We start from the raw sequence: 19,249 nt of genomic DNA on the forward strand, positions 1-19,249 counted from the left end.
CAGAAGACAAGAGTGAGTGACACAAAGAGCTCCAAAAACCTACAAAGGGTCCTTGGGATCCATGGCTGAATATTCAGCTTCACCCAAGTTGGGTGTGATTCCCCAAAGCTGGGAAGGAAACTGCTACTGCGAACATCTAAACTTTATAACCCCTGGAGCTCAAGTAGGGACGAAAGATAATGAGTTCTATGCAGAGTGGTAAGATCTATTTGAACACATGGTCTTTGGTAAAGAAGCTACAAGAAACAAGTCTTTAGTAGCCCTAGGAGAAAGACTAATTTAGCACCATGCTACTAAACTTTAAAAAAGGCTCAACAAGTCTGGCTGATTTGAAAGTAAATTAACTGTCCAGAAAAATGAAATTCAATGCTCAATAATAAAAATAACAAAATATAGCCATTTAGCAATGTCTTATTAACCATGTCCAGCATCCAATAAAAAATTGAAGAAGTCAGAAAATGTGACTTAACATAACCAAGAGGAAAAAATCACTCAATAAAATGAAATTCAGGAATACTAGATATGATGGACCTAGTGGATTAAACAATAACTATAAATATGTTTGGTATGTACATGTATTTAAAAAAAAATGTGATATTGAAGAGTGCCATGTGAAAAAGACACAGTATATATAGAGAGATAAAAGAATTTAAGCATTCATTAGGGATATCACAAGAACCAATTCAAGCCAGAAGATAATGAATACAATATGGAAAATGATGAAAGTAAATATATATACAGTGAAAATACCTTTCAAACACAAAGGCAAAATTAATATATTTTCAGATAAACAAAACCTGAAAAATACAATGTCATCAGATTTGCTCTACAAAAATATGTTCTTGAAGCTGGAAGAAAATGGTTTCAGATAGAAACATGTCTATGTAAATAAAAGAATAATGTTGGTACTAGTAAATGTATAAAAATGTAAAATTTTTGTTTTTGTAAAGATCATTAATAATGTAATTGACTAAAGCAAAATGATTACAATGATATTTCATCTCATTTTCATTTTACCGACTGATTTTTTTCATTTGGTTGTTTGGTCACATTTTCTGACTTCACATGTATGGTCATTTTTTTTGTTGTTGTTGTTGTTGGGTGCTGGACATGTTCAATATGACAATGCTGAATAGAATGTGGAAATAAATTGATTATGTGAAATATGGAAATTGAATGCAAATAGTAAAAAAGGAGGGAAAAATGAAGTACACTCTATTAAGGAGTTTCTATTATTTGTACAGCAGTATAATATAATTTGAAAGGAGGCTATAATAGGTTAAAATGCATATTATAAATGGTAGACAAATCAATTAAATATAATAAAGAACTATAACAAAAAAAAGGAAAGAGAGAAAATGGAATACTTATAAATATTTAATCTAAAAGTAGCCCAAAACAAAAAAGGGAATAAAGAAGAAATGAAGCAAAGAGAAACAAGCCCAACATGTCCATTATTTTATCGTGTTTAAATGGACTAAGGACATTGGTCAAAAGACAGGCTGTCAGGTTAGAGAAAAATTAAAGACCACACAATAATCAATTTATGAAAGTACACTTAAAGAACAAAGACATGAGCAGATTAAAAGTGAAAGGACTGAAGCAGCTGAAGCATGCCACACTGATAATAATAATGAGAAAAAGAATTGGCTATATTATATAAGCATGAACTTCATGAAAATGAACACTTTCAGAGATGAAAAGGACATTTTAAGATACATGATTTATATTAAAATTCATTTAAATTTAAAATGACAACATTTATTAAAGAGGCCTCAGGATCTTAAGTGCAGGATAAGGCACCAAAATGCACAAAGCAAAAACTGATACAATTGAAAGGGTACATAGAAAAATCCATAACCTGAGTTGGAGATTTCATTACTTCTCTTTCCTTAATTGATGAAATAAGAAATTATCAGTAAGAATACAGAAGACGCAGCTGGGCAGAATGGCACACTCCTGTAATGCCAGATACGCAGGAAGCCAGAGTAGGAGGGTTACAAGTTTGATGTTAGCCCAGGCATCTTAGTGAGGCTCTTTCTCAAAATTAAAGAGAAGGGGTTGTAACTTGGTAGCACTTGCCTAGCATATGTGAGGCCATAGATTCAATTCCATTATCACACACACACACACACACACACACACACACACACAAAAAAATCCAGAAAACGACTTGAACCAAATGGGCCTAATTGATAATTTGAGACAATTACAGTCAGCAATTATAGGATGCCATTCTTTTCAAGTATAAATAAATGAAACAGAAACCAATATAAGCCACAGGTCATAAAAGTAAATCCCAAGTGAAATCACACTGATTATAGTCTTTTACTCCAACAAACATAAACTAGAAATTCATAACAAAACATCTATTTAAAAATGAAAATACTTAAAAATTAAACAATACATTTATAAGCAAACTATGAATCAAAGTAGAAATCACGGTGATAAAATGAAAATAGTTTGAACAAAAATATATTGTGGAATGCAACTAAAGCACACTTAGAGGCAATTTTATGGCTTTTAATTGCTATATGGACAAACAAGAAAGAACCAAATAAGTCCCCTAAATGTCTATTTATGGCAGAAGAAAAGAGTAAAAAATCCAAAACAAATAGAAGAAATAAAATGATAAAGAATAGAAGTTGATGATTACAAAGAAAATTAAAAATGTTGGCTTTTGATAACACCACAAGTTGGCCATTTGAAGAGGTCAAATAACTGAAAAAAGTCTATTTTGACTGATTAAGAAAAATAGCACAAATTAACAATATCAGAATTAAGAAAACATTGTTCTTATAGATATTATAATGAAATAAGGAAATGTTATAAAAATTTTATTTTCTCAATGATATTCTTAAAAAAGCAATAGACTTGTTATTGATGAAATCTAACATATTCTCTTTTTTATTTTTATTTTTTAGAATTAGTAATTTTGCAGTTACACTGTAAGGAAATCATGGATTCATGGATTCCCACCACAATGTCATAGAGATTTAAAGTCAGAGATTTTTCTCTTACCTTTTTTTTTTTTTTCCTCCTAGAATTTTACAGCTTTGGGTTTTGGGGTTAGATCTCTATTCCATTTTAATATTTGTGTAGGATGTGAAGGAGGAACCAGGTCCATTTTTTTATACAAACAAATCTACTTGTTTCAGTACCTCTAGGGTACTGAAAAGGGTAAAAGGGTACCCTTTACTCCTTCATTACCTGGATACCTTGGTTGGAAGTCAATTCACTTCATATGTGTGTATTTAATTACTCATTATAACAAAGAACTTGTCAATTTTTCTTTGTCAGTAATTGTTTTAAAGCTTTGAAGTTTATGGAATTTTAAAAGTCCAATATTTTATGATGAATTGTATTATTTTATTATTTTTATATGTGTCTTATGAGCATCACATATCAAGATTATTTTTAAAATTCAATCTGAAAATTTTTGTAACTAAAGATTTCAGTTTTTCAGTGTTTTATTATTTTGTGTTCTTTTTTCCAATTTCCTGTATATTTCTTCAGTTTTGTTTTATCTTGTTTTCAATCCATTATTTTAATTTCTCTTCTAAAATCTGATATTTTAAAAAGGTGACTATAAAAAGAGAATTTTATAGTCTTATTCCTTATTCTTATTTTTAAATTTTTTGTATATTTAAACAAACTAACTATAATTATTTTTGTGTCTGCTCTATATGAAACAATTTACATGCTTCACTTTGCTTTCCCTTATTTTTACTGTGTTTTGCTCCTGGTATCTATTTCCTTTTGTGTTTTCTAGAATTTTTTTTTTTTTACTATTAAATTACATTTGTTAAAATTTACAAATTGTTTTGAGATAGGGTTTGAAGGTGCATTCCTCCAGAAAGGATTTATATTTGTATAGACTAGTCATCTTGGTAACCACATTAAGATAAATGTTGTCTTGGAGGGTTAGGACTTCACAAGGTAACCTGGTCTTACAAATCCATAAGTGGAGTTGCTTTGCATTACAAATTCTCTGGGAAATTATTTTTTATCTTCACCTTGTGCTAAAATTAATACAGACACATTGTCTTCCTCTCTCCTTTTGTGCTGCAAATATATTTCTATCTCTCTATCTCACTGTGATTATGGTCCTCATATTGCTTCACTCAGGAGTCTCCTATAAGAGTTTTCATTTTGTGAAGTAGACTTAAGCTTTGTTTTCTGTCTGTTCAATCCCTTTGACTCTCAGAATCTAAACTCCTTTACTAGGATTAAAGCTAAGTGGTGGAGTCAGCCTAATACTTGACTTCCTGTTTTCAATTTGTTTTTTGGCATCCAAGGGTTCCTTAATTTCTTTTTATTTAAGAGGTGTTATGAACTGAGTATCTGTGATCCTCCAAAATTCATACATTGACAATGTATCCCATTATGCAATGGCATTAGGTGATAAGTTTAGTGGGAGATGGTTAGGATTAGGTGAGTACCCAAAGGTAAAGTTCTCATAAATGAGATGAGTGTAAGAATTCAAGAAGAGCTCACTTCCTCTCCCTCTACCACACAAAGATGGACCTAGAGGTTGGTAGTCTGCAAACCAGAAAAGCACCCTCACCAGAACCCTTATACTGTCACCTTGATCTTAGACTTCCTGCTTCCAAAACTGTAATAAATACATTTATGTTATTTATAAGCCACTCAATCCATTTATTTTGTTATAGCATCCCAAAGTGATTACAATAAGAGATAAATATATTTTTCTCTGGAATTTTGCTCCTTTAAAATTGTTTTTATTGAGACTACTGTCCATAGTGCTTTTTATGAAAAACTGCAGGCAAGGAGGATTGGCCCATACATCTTTTGTGAGGCATTTATAAATCATAAGCTACAATGATTTTGTAAAAATATAATGTATGGAACTTAGGCTTTTTTTTTTAAGAGAGAGAGAGAATTTTTTAATATTTATTTTTCAGTTTTCGGTGGACACAACATCTTTATTTTATTTTATGTGGTGCTGAGGATCAAACCCAGTGCCCCGCGCATGCCAGGCTATCAAGCTACCTCTTGAGCCACATCCCCAGCCCCACACTTTAGGCTTTTGGATAAACTGATAACATCATTATAATTCCACTGTATTCAGAAAGGCATATAATAAATGCATATAAGAATATAATCAAAAGAGAATAGCGAAGAAAGAATAATTGTACTGGGAGACAACTAAATTTCTCCTACGAAATAATATATAGTTTGGTGTAGACAAGTTAATTTGTTTAAGAATGGTCAGTTTGCCAAGGTTCTATTTTCTTTTCTTTTTCCTAAAGCTCTTTGGGAGGAAGATTTCTTCCTGCCTATACCCAATGGAACCCTTAGGAAGGATGATTTGTGGTATGAATCCATTTGTCAGATGTTTGGGTTTGAAATCTAGACATTTAACACTGTGCTATTTATCTTTTCTCCAAATCTGTCCCTCACCCATTTGTCCTATATCAGCAAATGCTACTGGTACCTGCCAAATTTCTAGAAGTCATCCTTGAATCTTTATTCTCTGTCAACACTAGCAACCATTTGTAACAAGTTCGGTCTTTTTAAAAAGATTTTTTAATGTATTTTTGTTGTTGTTGTAGGTGGGCACAATACCTTTGTTTTATTTTTATGTGGTGCTGAGGATCAAACCTAATAATGCTTCATGTGTCCCAGGGCGAGTGCTGTACCACTGAGCCCCGGCCCCAAGTTCTATCTTGTTTAGTGGATTTACTGAATTATTTTAACTGGTTTGGTGGGTTATTTCCCATCCCTATTCTCTTGAATAGTTTATGCAACTAGGTTTTGTTTTGCCCCCATTCTTATACCCTTCTGCTAATTCATCAAGATAATTATTTTTCATTAACAGCATAAGGAAACAGTAGGCATGTGAGTAAACATGGTAACATATTAGCATTTTCAACTTTGAAAATTATCTCCAGAGTATAGCACTTACACAGTTTAAGAGCACAGATACTGTTTCTTTGTACAAATAAAAAACTTTGCTAGCTTAGGCCTAAATCAAAGCACAAAGAGAACGGACAGTAATTAAAACCAGATGCCTAAGACAGATATGAGATTCTAGTTTTAAACTGAATGGTCTTTTAACAACAACAAAAAAGTGCTCAGGGATTTATACATTTAGAGATCTACAGCAAAGAAAGAGCATGGATTGGCAGAACTTGAGGCAGTAATTAGAGGTGAAAATAGTCATTTCATGATTTATACTCTCCTAAATTAACTTTATAAAAATAATTGATCACATTAGCTCAGAAGGGAAAAAAGATGATATGGGAGAAATTTAATAAAAATATGTTCAAATAGGACATAATTTAAAAAATCACAAGTGTTGCACGTAAAGCAATAATTAAGCTAAAAAGATTTTTTTTTTTTTAAATGAAGTGGCATGTTTCAGTCCCTGAGAACATAGATGCTATGACCAGAATCCTTGGGTTCCAATACAGGATCACAGCCTTTTAGGTGTGTGACCTTGGGAAAGCAACATAAACTCTCTTTTTTTCTGGTCTCTGTGGTCTCTAAAAGTTGGAAAATTACTAGTGCTTGCTTTGTGGAAGTATTCTGAAGATTTGTTTAATAGACAGGTATAATGCACTGTCCTATATCAACCATTCATGTAAGGTGTTGATATTATTTCCTATGTGCCAGGCTTTGTTTTGGTTATTGCAAACAAGGAACTAAACAAAATACCTTAAAAACATTAGCCATGGAGATAGACAATATAAAAGCAAGCATATAAATAAATAAAAAAAAATTCAGAGAGTAATAACTAGTGTAAAGGAAATAAACAGCACGATATAATAGAAGTGACTTGGTTGGAGGTCACAATATAGATGGAGAGAAAATAATAGCTTTTGACACTGGCAGGATTTGGTGATGTATTGCATTAGAGTGGTAACAAAGGGCTCAAGATAGCCTCTTGGTTTTGGCAAAAACAACGGGATAGAAATTAGTCACTGTGGCTGGGTGTGGTGGCACATGCTTGTGATCTCAGCTACAGGGGAGGCTGAGGCAGGAGAAGACCAAGTTCAAGGCCTGCCTGGGTAGCTTGATAAGACCTTGTAACAAGATAACATGTAAAAAGAGGGACTGGACATACAATTCAGTGGTAAAGCACTTGCCTAGTGACTTAAATGGCCCAAGTTTCAATTTCAAGTACAAAAAAGAAAAAAAAAGGAAAATAAAAAATTAGTAAATGTGGTTGGTTGAATTATAGCTCACTTAAAAAAATTTCTAAAAGAAAATATCTCCTACCACAATGGGATAAACTTAGAAAACAATAAGAGAAAGAAAACCAGAATATTCACAAGTTTATAGAAATTAAGCAGCACATTCTTAAACAATTAATGTATCAAAGAAGAACATCACAAGACAAAATAGAAAATATCTCAAGACAAATGAAATGGAAAACTTAACATACTGAAAGTCATGGAGGCATGTAAAAAGAGTGTCAAGAGGAAAATATGTACTTATTAACCCTTAGATTTAAAAATGAGAAAGACCTCAATTTAAAAATTAAACTAAACAATTTTAGGAATAAAGAAAGAAGAAGAATATGAATTCAAAACTAGCAGAAGGAAAGAATTGGTCAAGACTAGAGTAGCATTAAATGAGAAAGAAGAATAGAGAAAAATCAACAAAACTAAAAGATGATTCTTCAACAAGATCAATAAAATTTACAAATTTTTAGCTATACTAAGAAAAAGCAGGGAAAGGACTGAAATTACTAAAATCATATATTAAAGTGGGAATATTATAAACTAATTTCACAGATGGGAAAATAAGCATTAGGGGTACTACGAACAGGTACATGAAAAACAAAAACAAAAACAAAAACAAAACAACTGGAAAAGTGAGATGAAATGGATTCCCAGATACCAGAACAAACTGAGACTGAATCACAAAGAAATGGAAATCCTAAGCAAGCCTATAATTAGTAAAGGGATTGAATCAGTAATCATAAATCAAAGAACAGCCCTGGAGCTGGGAATATTTTTGTTTATAGTATTAGGTAATGGTATGAGTATTTATCTGCAAGTGCATACCCAGTTTTTCCAGCATTATTGGATGAAAAGACTGTCTTTTCTCCATTGAGTGGTCTTGGCATTCTTTTCTTTTACAAATCAAGAGCTTGTTTCTGGCTATCTCTTCTGTTCCTGTCTTTATACCAGGTCTGTCTTTATAACACGTCCACACTGTTGGGACTACCTTAGCTTTGTAGAAGTCCTCTGACTTCATTCTTTGAGTCCTCTGACTTCATTCTTCTTTTGCAAGATTGGTTTAATTATTCAGGGTTGCTTGAAATATCATTTGAATTATATGTAGGCCTTAATATTTCTACAGAAATGATTGAGATGTGAATGTATTCAATGCCACTGAATCCACGGAACTTTACCCTTAAAATTAGGTAGGATAATAACTTTTATGTTAGAAATATATATATTTGTACCACAATAAGATAAGATTATTAAGGGAGGGATCAACATCTTATTATTCAGAATGCTACTGCTATGATCTGAATATTTGTGTCCCTTTATAACATTCATATGGTGAAGTTGTGAACCTCATGGTAATATTATTATGAAGTCTTTCTAGAGGGCTCCACCATCATAAATGAGATTTGTGCTTTTATAAAAGACACCCTGCAGACACAGGGTCTGCAGAGTTAGCCAGCCTCTTATACCATATGATGGCACAGCAAAAAATGTGTCATCTGCCAATTTGGAAACAGTCCCTCATTAGACCCCAGATCTGTCAATATCTTGATTTTGGATTTTTCAACCTCCAGAACTGTAATGAATCAATTCCCCCCCCCCCTTTTTTTAATAAGCTACCCACTCTATGGCATTTGGTTATAGAAGCCTGAATGAATGAAGATAGCTACCTTCTGTTGCCTATTAAAAAAAGAAAAAGACTTCACATATATTAAGATTAAGAATCAGTGGGGCTGGGGCTGTAGCTCAGTGGTGAAAAGCTTGGCTAGCACATGTGAGGCACTGGGTTGGATCCTCAGCACCTCATAAAAATAAATAAAATAAAGGTATGAAAAGAAAAGATTAAGGATCAGGACACAGGGAGATTACCCTAGATTATCTAGGAGGGCCCTAAATACAAACGTTATCTAAGAGGGAGAGAATGAGGCAGAGTTGAACTTGGAAGAAGGGAAGGCAAAGAGACATGGAGGCAGACAATGAAGTGATGCTGGCCACCTCCAGAAGCTAAAAAGACAAGGCATGATGTCCCCTGAGTCTCCAGAGGTGACTGTAGGCAGTTCACATTTTGATCAAGAAAAATAGTATTTGTATTTCTGACCTCCAGATCTATGAAAAATACACTTATTTTTGTTGTTTTAAGCTGTGAAATTTGTGGTACTAGTTACAAGTCATAGGACTCTAATGGTGACATTTAGCATGGTGAAGAAAACTAAAGGAAGAATGAGTTCAGAACTGGGTGGAAATTGAATCTTTCATTCAGACTTTTGACTTTGGACTTAATATTTCTTAGATGTTTATGATACATTTCACAATTTAAATCAAATAAGCACAAAAAGAATAGAACTGGATGAGCTTCTTTAGGGAGAGAATATGCAAGAGAAAAAAGTAGGGTCCAAGCCTGATCCCTACAACATGGGAACATTTGTAGACCAAGAAGAGTTATGGGTCCAACATCGGAGAATAGTCAGTGGCATCCTCAGAAAACGAAGCTGCACTCTTAGAAGCAAGAGAGGAACACATTTAACAAAGTAAGGAAACGTCAAGAGTTGGATGCTATTTACAGGTCAAATAACAAAGAGTATTAAATTTGTCAACAAGGAAGGCATTTTCTGACCTTGAAAAGGGCAATGTGTTGACCAGTAGATATCTAGGGAGATGAAACATAAAACTGGATTGGTTGAGGAGGCTGGGAGGTGAGGCATTGGAGGAAGCATGGATGTGACCTATTTGTAAAACCAGCCGGTTTATTTAGCCACATTTCTCAGGTTACTAAAACTCATGGTACAAAGTAGAATTTTGTAAAAGTGATAAAATTCCATTTGTGACATCTGCTTTCATTCCAAGCTTAGAAAAAAGGAAATGTAGCCAAGTGTAACAGTCAATGTTCTGCTATTAAACAAATGAACTGAAATAATCTAAGGTACCTTATCTTCAAAAATTGGGTATTAGAACTTCAGTGAGAATTTGAAAATCTGGCATAATATATTTGCAATTGAAATGCATTTAAAAATCATGTTAGGTAGAGCAGATAAAAATTATATATCACCAATAACAAAGATTGAGTATGTCACATAATAAAGAATTTATTTTACTGTTCTCTTTTTCTCAAGGTTTCTTACTCCTAGAAAGCAAACCTTAATGAAAAAAGATTTCCATCTAAGTTTTAACTGTTTTAGGTAGTGCAGAGTAAAAACAATTATGGAAGATGAATTGTTTTTTATGAAAAAAAAAGGTTTCCCTATTGGGACATTTATTCCTTACTTGAGGAAGAGTAATGAGGACATCATTTTTCTTAAGGAAACCAAAAAAAGGTCTTTATGTGTTTCCTTTAAAAAGATAATATAAATACAATGCTTATATTCTGAGTGATGTTTTAGTCTTCTTCCTGAACTGATCACCTTCAATCCATTTTTCTGTGGATATAATGACTATAAAAACCATGATGTAATTAGATTAAAACTTTGATACATAAGAGAGTATATTTTGAAAACTTAGTATTTCCAGTGTATACTTAAAAACCACTAATTGAACTAACTAAAGTATGAAAATAGCCAATACAGCTTTTCAACAAGCAATACTGCACATTTTTAAAATAAGTCCTTCGTTTGCTGAAGTACAGGAAAAGAAGAAACCATTTTCCATTACAAGATCACATCCTTGTACTATAAATTTTTTTCAAACCATAAGATTTCCTAATTCCAAAATAATCATTACATAAATAAACATATATATGCAAATGCAATTTGCAGTTATAGATATGAAATAAATATTAACAAAATATGTTACATGTATAAGCATTTATGTGAGTAAAACATATTGAAATTGTTCAATGAGTTTTTTTTTTTAATTATAGGATAACATGTGGAAGTAATTTATACCACACTGCCCCTCCCCCAACATGGAGACAACCAGATTGCTTTTGCTCTTGGGAAACCCCTGGGAGAGAAAGAAAGAAATTCTTGCTCTATGTGACAAGAGGTGCTTCCTGGGAGGTTCAAACACATGGAACTAGAAATGGACTGACTTCCTTGTCATCATAGAATTCTCAGGGAAGGGAGTGGGGCTCGTACTTGGATCCTCTCTTTGTCTGTAACTCAGGTTACCTAAATAGCTATGTGCGGGCTTTTCCTCCACAACTTTGATTCTTCTTGCTCCAGCAGGTATCACCAACACTTCTACATAACCTGTAAGAATTAATAAAGCATGAAATAAATCCAGAGATCTTATAAAATCTCTTTATTCACTTGAGTTCCCCCCTTTGGTTTTGGTTATTGCTATGATATTTAAATGTTTATGCAAAGAAAACATCTTATGTATGAAAGCTGTCATCATTTCAAGTGAAGAAGTTTCTTGGAAAGATGTTGAGTTGACAGCTCTATTGAGGATAAATAGGCAATTGCAATTTATGTAGAAAAGCTCAATTTGCTTTATGAATTGTGAGCAGGGAAAAATCCCAATGGGATAGCCTAGTTAGAAACACAGTGAATCGTGGAATAGAGTAAATGACTTCAGGTTTTGCTCTGGGAACTCCTTTAAGTTAGAAAGTACAGAGAAGAAGGAAACACAGCTGGAGAGAATACAGCTGGCCTGAACCAGTCTCTGGAGTAATTAAGTATAGGACAAGAGAGACCAAACATTCCCTGGCGAGATTAGCAAAGGGTTTTGAATCTGGAGCTGGAGACAAGTAAGCATAAGGTTCCCCAAGCCATCTCACATCACCTGCAGGTGTCAGACAGCTAATAGCAAGGCAAGTTTCGGAGTTTCCAGGGAAAAACTTGCAGCAGACTTTAAAAATGTAATGCTTGAAGTAAAATAAGAATATAATAAAATAAAAGGATGTGCAAAAAAAGAGAAGGAATCAAGATTCTACTTAGTACAGAATAGTGATACAGCAGGTGCCTACCTTCAGTTGAATATATTTTAAAGTATATTTAAATAAAAATTTTTATTATTTCTGTGTAGATGCATGTATTGATAAAAGTCTGATTTAAGGCTTTAAAAAATCAAGGAACTTATTCCAAAGTTGTCCCTTATTTATCAATTATTTAAATTCCTGAAAATGCCTAATTGTTTGATATGTAACAGAAGGTAGCATATACCCCACCTGGTGGCAGTGGCTGGAATTAGAGGCATATGGTTTGAGAATCACAATTTCCATCCAAGAACAGCTTATTTTAATTAATCATTGAATCATACATTTTCCATAACATGCAACTACTTTTAGTAGCACCAAAGATAAAAGCACACTTTAATTTTGTTACATGCACAAAGTAGACAGTAATGAAAATAATAACAAATGGTTAGTGGATATTTGTTCATACAAGTAAGGTAAGAGGGCCTCTTCCCTCAATGAGCTTATAATTAAATTAAAAAGAAAAGGCATAAATAAACTATGTAAATATAAGTTAAATAAAACTTAAAAAATATCTTAATATATAAAACAATATGGTTAATCCCCTGCTAAAAATGATACACGAGGTTTTTAAAACTCTCCTGGTCTCTGATCATACACCACCCAAACATTCCCTACTATTTATACCCACTGAGGTGGGGTATTTTTTAGTTCCATTTAAATAGTTACATATACTACTCACATTAAAAAAAATAGGCATTAGCCAAAATCACTGTGATCCAGGAGAGAGAACGATCCATACAAATCAAGGAAAGTTTCACAAAGAAGTATAAATAGATGACCTGCCTTTGAAGAAAGCATAAGATGTGGACAGATATAGAAAAATGATGAGTTTCTCTATATTAAGAAGATATGAGATAGTGATTTTAGTAACACCTGAGTAAAATAATTCATTTAAAACACACACACACACACACACACAGGTTGTAGATGGACAAAATACCTTTATTTTATTTATTTATGTGGTGCTGAGAATTGAACCTAGTGCTTCACATGTGCTGGGAAAGCGCTCTACCCTTGAGCCACAACCCCAGTCCCCTAAATAAAATAATTCTGATGGAATGAGAAGACGCAAGAGATTGTCTCTATTAAATGGTCAATGGATGTCCAAGACAATAAATTCATCAATTTAGAGGGACTAAATTTTATAAGAAACTTAGTAATTGATCTGGCTTGTAGAGGCTTCATCTAATAGTACTACACAGGATTGACAGGCATACAGGTGTGGATGGCCATGCCAGGAAGCTAATGTTAAAATGCAGGAGTGGTAGAAGCTAAGGTAGAAAATCCGGAAGATATTGTGAAGAGAAAAACTATTCTGACCTTGATAACTGATAGAAAGTGCAGAAATAAACATTGGACACAGCTCTTTATTATAACTGATGTGAGAATGGGGCCATCATTTACAGGAACATGTAAATCAAGAGAAGAATTACCTGGTGTGGTTAATAATTTGTTAAGTTCAGTTTTTCAATATATATCAAACACAATGGCACAATGCTTAATAAAAACATCCAGCAGTAACTCTGGAAGATCTGGAATTTCAAAGAAAAGTCAACTGTTGATATATCTTTGTAAGACATCTCTGCAGAAAAGGTAATTTAAGAAAAGGTTTAAATTACCCATGGAGGAAATTGAGAGAGAAGTCAAGGAATCTACCTCAGTAAGAGTCATAGTTTATAATGAAGAGATTGAAAATAAATAAGACCACAAGACTAAGAAGAAATATAATGAGAAGGAGAAGATCTGTTCTACTTTGGTGTAGGTGGAATCCTATGGGTGAGCTATCTTAAGTAGAGTTGGGGCTCAACTTTGTCAAAAGGTCTGGTTACATCAGAAAAAGGTGACTAAGGATAGAGAGTCTGCTAAATGTCATAATTAGTAGGTGACTATTAATCTTTGGGCATATAAATTTAGTAAAGTATATGGAGAAGATATTGAATTTCAGGATGTTAAAATGGAAGAGTAGACTGACAAAGCAGAAGTGTATATGTAAATTGCTGTTTGAGTTAAGCCATAAGTTTAGTTATATTTTTCCATTAGAGAAGTAGTTATATCTGTTTATATTTTTATCTAAACCAATGCTGTCATTCAATTAGAATTTATTATCTGATGAGTGGATAAAGAACATGTGGTATACATATAAAGAAGAATGAAATTATGGTATTTGTTGGTAAATGGATGGATTTGGAGAATATCATGGTAAGCGAAATAAGCAAATCCTAAAAAAAAACTAAAGGCTGAATGTTTTCTCTGATATGCTGATGATAATTGACAATAAGGTGGGGGATGGCAATACATTACAATACAACTCTAAGAATAGAGTTATTTTAGATTAGATATAGGGGAGTGAAGTAAGGGGAGAGGGTATGGGTGTAGGAAGGGTAATAGAATAAAAGAGATATTATGTACATATATGACTACCTGGGTGATGTGATTCTACAACATGAACAATGAGAAAAGTGAGAAAGTACACTCCATTTATGTATGATTTATCAAATGCATAAATACATTCTACTGTCATGTATAACTAATCAGAACACATAAAAATAAATAAAAAAGAATGTATTATCTTAGTTATACTGACTATAAAGAAGAGAGGGAGTAAAATATTAAGCAAAAACATATGAAGAGAGAAAGACAGTGGCTAGAGATTTGATATTTCCCAGTAAATAAGCCATTTGGCCCAATTGAGAATGTGTTTTTTAATGTGTGAATGTAAGAGTGGCTACTATCTAGCTTGGAAGCTGGAACATGAAGCTAGTGACATCAATGACATGAATTTGATTATTATGTTTGAGAGTTTTCTTTTCACACAGAAACACCTTATTTTAAAACCTGAGATCTCATACTTAATAACCAGTCTTAAAATGCCAGTACCAAACATCATCTTCATGGCACTGATAATGAAGTCATGAATTTTACATTTTGATCAACTGCTGTATGCTATTTGCCCTCACAGTTAATTTACATTTAACTATAATGATACAGGTTAAACATCACTAATTCGAAATGCTCCAAATCCAAATCTATGAGTACAAAACTCAAAAAGTTATGAATTTAAAGCATTCCAAATTTTGGATTTTTAAATTAGGGATACTCAACTGGTAAAGTCTATGAAAATATTCCAAAATTCCAGTAAGTGATTCTTGAATTGCTTTTGGTACTAAACATTTTTAGTTAAGTGATACTCAACCTACATTTCATTTCTCTATTAATTGATGAGAAAATAAAGCTAAAAAATATGCTTTTCAACACTGTATTGTCAGTATTTAGTTCATCAAAGTTTTGAACTCAGATATGTATAATTTCATTATTCTCTTTCTGCTATGAGCCATTGCTATTATTTCATGAAGTAGAATACATAAGACTGACTCCCCATTGCTGTGGCAATTGACCAAACAAAAAAATCTAGGAGCATATTCTCCTAATGTAAGAGAGTATCTTTGGGCTAGGGATGTGGCTCAAGCGGTAGCGCGCTTGCCTGGCATGCATGCGACCCGGGTTCGATCCTCAGCACCACATACCAACAAAGATGTTGTGTCCACGGAGAACTAAAATAAATAAATAAATAAATATTTAAAAAAAAAAAAGAAAAAAAAAAGAGAGAGTATCTTTGTTTTTATACTAAGAATAACACATTTTATTTCCATTTTCTTCTCAGTATATACTGATAAATATATAATTTCACAATGGCTCAAATATACAATTTACCTTTCATTGCTTTAGGAAATGATTGCTTGGCTAGGCAAGTGACAATGAAAGACATAATAAATGTACCAAGGGAAAAAAAAACATTTCTTAAGTTTATTTTGTAATTCCAACAAAAATGATTTAGCAAACTCTAAATAGAGCACAGGGACTAAGAACACCCACATGTGTCTGCTTGTGTGTCACTCACACAATATACACAGTGTGCGTGGCCAACTGGATCAAAATAACCCTCATGTCCTTCAAGAAATTCTAGGAAGTCCATAAACTATCGGGATAAGATACACCCAAGAGTAATAAATACAACATTCCTAGTCACAAGTAGACGAAGCCTGTGATAGAATTAAGGACTCATACAATTTTTTTTTAACTTAAATTTCTAAATTTGTTTAAATTTATAGATATTAATAAATTGCTGGTAACAGGCAATATGCTACTGACAGCAATGGTCATTATACTTTTACTCATTGAGTTTAAAATAATAAATATTGTTAATATAAGTTTCCTACAGTGAGCAAACAAACAAAAGTAGATATTAATATAGAATAAAATCAAAGGGGGTTTGAAATAAATAACTGAGGGAAAAAGTATTCACTTATCTGCAGTCAGAATGAAAAACATCACTAAATTTTTAATGGTATTTCTGGGGGTTTTATGTATAGTTAATAGTAAAGTATTACTACAAATAAATAAAGTTGCCAGAGGTTAATGTGCATCATCAGTATTCTTGAGTAACTTGTTTCCATGCATATTAAATAAACAAAAATGCTCCTAAAATTCTAGTACCTCTACATTTTCTCTAGTATCTTTACATTCTAGTACTTTTACATTTTCATTTCAATTTTTATTCCAGCTCCGTATTATAAAAATCTTCTCTCATTACAACTATAGCTTATTATAATTACATTTCTTAGACGAAACTCTGAAAGCCTGTTTCAGCTGTATGTGTTTTCTAAAAGAGTGCTGGCAGGTTTTGGCGTGTGGGATTTATCACCTTTTACACAGCTTCAAAGATTTGAGATTTGGATCTATAATTTACCCTTAGTTATTTTTAGATGCCAAGTTCTTCAGGCTCTCTTATCTTTTATTTCTAATAAGCATAGGAAAATGTTACACTTAACATCCAAGAGGCTGTGTCTGAATTTTTTTTAAGAACTCTTATCTAGAATGAATTCAGTTATCTTTATTATTCAAGTACAAATGGTTTGTTCTTTATAACTAGCATATCTTAGTCTCAGGGTTTTAGATGTTCTTTTTGAAAACAATTTAAAATAGGAATGTTGATGTATGTGATAGAAGCATATTACTGATGATGAAAGCAGAGCGGTTAATGTTCGTGCAAGAGATGTCCAGCAAGAGATGAACAGAAACATACAAAATGCTTGCTTACTCTCAGTAAGCATGAGAACCCAAAAGCTTGGATTCACACTACATAGATCACAGTTATTTCAACCCTATATCCCCTGGGTATTAGATGAGGAAACAAGAGAGAATAATTCCTGACATTAATATATCTGGAATATTTCCCACATCTTCTGGTCCCCTCACTCCAGGTTTCAGTTTCCACAATGCTATGCAGTTATAGTAAAAACATTAACCAAAAATAAGGAAAAGGGAAAGCTGAAAACCTGAAGTCTAATATTCTCAATGGTAGCTTCAGGCTGTTACAAATCATTATTTTCTGTTATATATGCTTTGCATTGGAGAATAAGATCTTTAGAAACCTGATAACATTAGCCAATGCAAATTAGATTATTCCCTTGCTCCCCTAACTTATTAAATGCACAACAGATGACTTCATATTTTCAATATTGGGAAATAAGCTTGTTTAAATTTTTGGCTCATATTACGTATATTGTGTATCAGCACAAAAACTCATTTACTACCCATTACAGATGACTTCAATAGAATCAGAGCTGTGGTTTCTAAGTCAAGTTCAATCTAATTTTTGTCCCCAAAGAATGAAGGGCTTATTAATTATGAGAAAATAAAGAATAGTTACCTGCTCCTCTGGTATGATTAAAATCCCCTTTAATGATTTTGCATGATTTTCCATTGCCGTTGCAGACACCACAATGATCTTCCCTTGCAAGAGACCCTAATAAACCATCACAACCGACTTTCTGTAAGAGAATGGGAGCACATCATAAGTTCCAAATATTTTCTTTTCTTTTTTGTTTAACTACTACCTAGTCTCTGCAAACCAGACATATTTAATAGACAAACTAGATTAAATGCTATATTATCTGGTACAAACTCATACAGCAAGTTCATATCAAATAATATAATCTATAAAATTACCAAATAGAAGAATAGGGATGAAAGTGTTTTGTTATACTAAGTATTAAATTATATTCTAAAATAATTTGGAAAATATTATTGAGAAAAATGAAATTGACATAAATCCCAAAGGAATCACATTTATATAATGTGATTAATTCATTCTAAACATAGAACAGAGATTCTTCACTACATGCATGGCTTCACTTCTAAGGTGAAGGCAAATGCCACATGTTAAATATTAACTCCATGGAAAACTGAAGAGAAACATTTATTTCTTCTCTAGATCATGAATAAACTTCTATGTACATCTTCCTTAGTGTTGAGCACATGAATACAAATTCTTCTCATAAGTCATAGCTGATATCAGGAAATACAAATAGCTAGGGAATTAATTTTTAACTTCTTCCAGAATAATTCTGCCAATCAGAGTATTCTGAGAGCAAATCATCGATGTGCAAAATACAGGATAATATTTTTCCAAGTTATGCATACTCAAAAGGTAGAATTTAGTGTGTCATTACTGTCAGAAATAAATGGTAGGACTAGACAATTCCTCCTAATCAAACAAGATTTGGAAGATGGACTGATAATTACCCATTTATGACTATGACGAGATCCAATTATTTTACAGGAAATATTAAAATATTAAATAAATAATTAAAAGCAAGGTCCTTATCTGTGATTGGTTTTGGTGACATTGGGATGGAAAAGGAAGCAGATTATTATAAAGTCCAGCTGCAGGATGAATATCCCAAGGCAGCAAAAAAAAAAAAAAAAAACATGAAAGCTGAACACTATAACATCCCTTCCTTCTATCAGAGTGTCTATCAGGATCAAAGGATATAAAACAGTGTACCGGTGGAGAACTCTAATCAGACAGTCAAAGCTTATTCAAGGGGAAATAGAGACTGAATGAAATAAGAAGCTACCTCAGGAAATTTGCAAACAGATGAAGGGGACACTAAGCAGGAGTAGTAAAAAAAAAAAAAATTCAGGAGTTCTGGGTAAGAAAAGAAATCTCTCCTTCATGTATAAATAATTTTTGGGGGGGGTAATAAAACTGACTTTATTACTCTCTCTATGATACCCAGTTTGTTTCTTGGCAAATAGTAAGATAACAATAAATAGTAGTTAAATG

At 32.7% G+C, this 19,249-nt stretch overlaps 1 protein-coding gene across 3 annotated transcripts in view; it reads right to left on the reverse strand.

The window, feature by feature from the left end:
- The window catches only part of Adamts19 (ADAM metallopeptidase with thrombospondin type 1 motif 19), a 248,026-nt gene that overhangs the window by 60,195 nt on the left and 168,582 nt on the right, over nt 1–19,249 (reverse strand). For 2 of the 3 annotated variants that reach the window (XM_078047950.1, XM_078047938.1), the window contains 2 exons: nt 17,831–17,951; nt 11,309–11,389 (listed from right to left, as the gene is read on the reverse strand). In XM_078047950.1, coding sequence (XP_077904076.1) covers nt 11,309–11,389; nt 17,831–17,951 — 202 coding nt within the window. The remainder of the gene's footprint in view (nt 1–11,308; nt 11,390–17,830; nt 17,952–19,249) is intronic. The other variant, XM_078047942.1, reaches the window with a different exon arrangement.

Source organism: Ictidomys tridecemlineatus, chromosome 1 (assembly GCF_052094955.1).
Source record: "Ictidomys tridecemlineatus isolate mIctTri1 chromosome 1, mIctTri1.hap1, whole genome shotgun sequence".
NCBI classification, from domain to species: Eukaryota; Metazoa; Chordata; class Mammalia; order Rodentia; family Sciuridae; genus Ictidomys; species Ictidomys tridecemlineatus.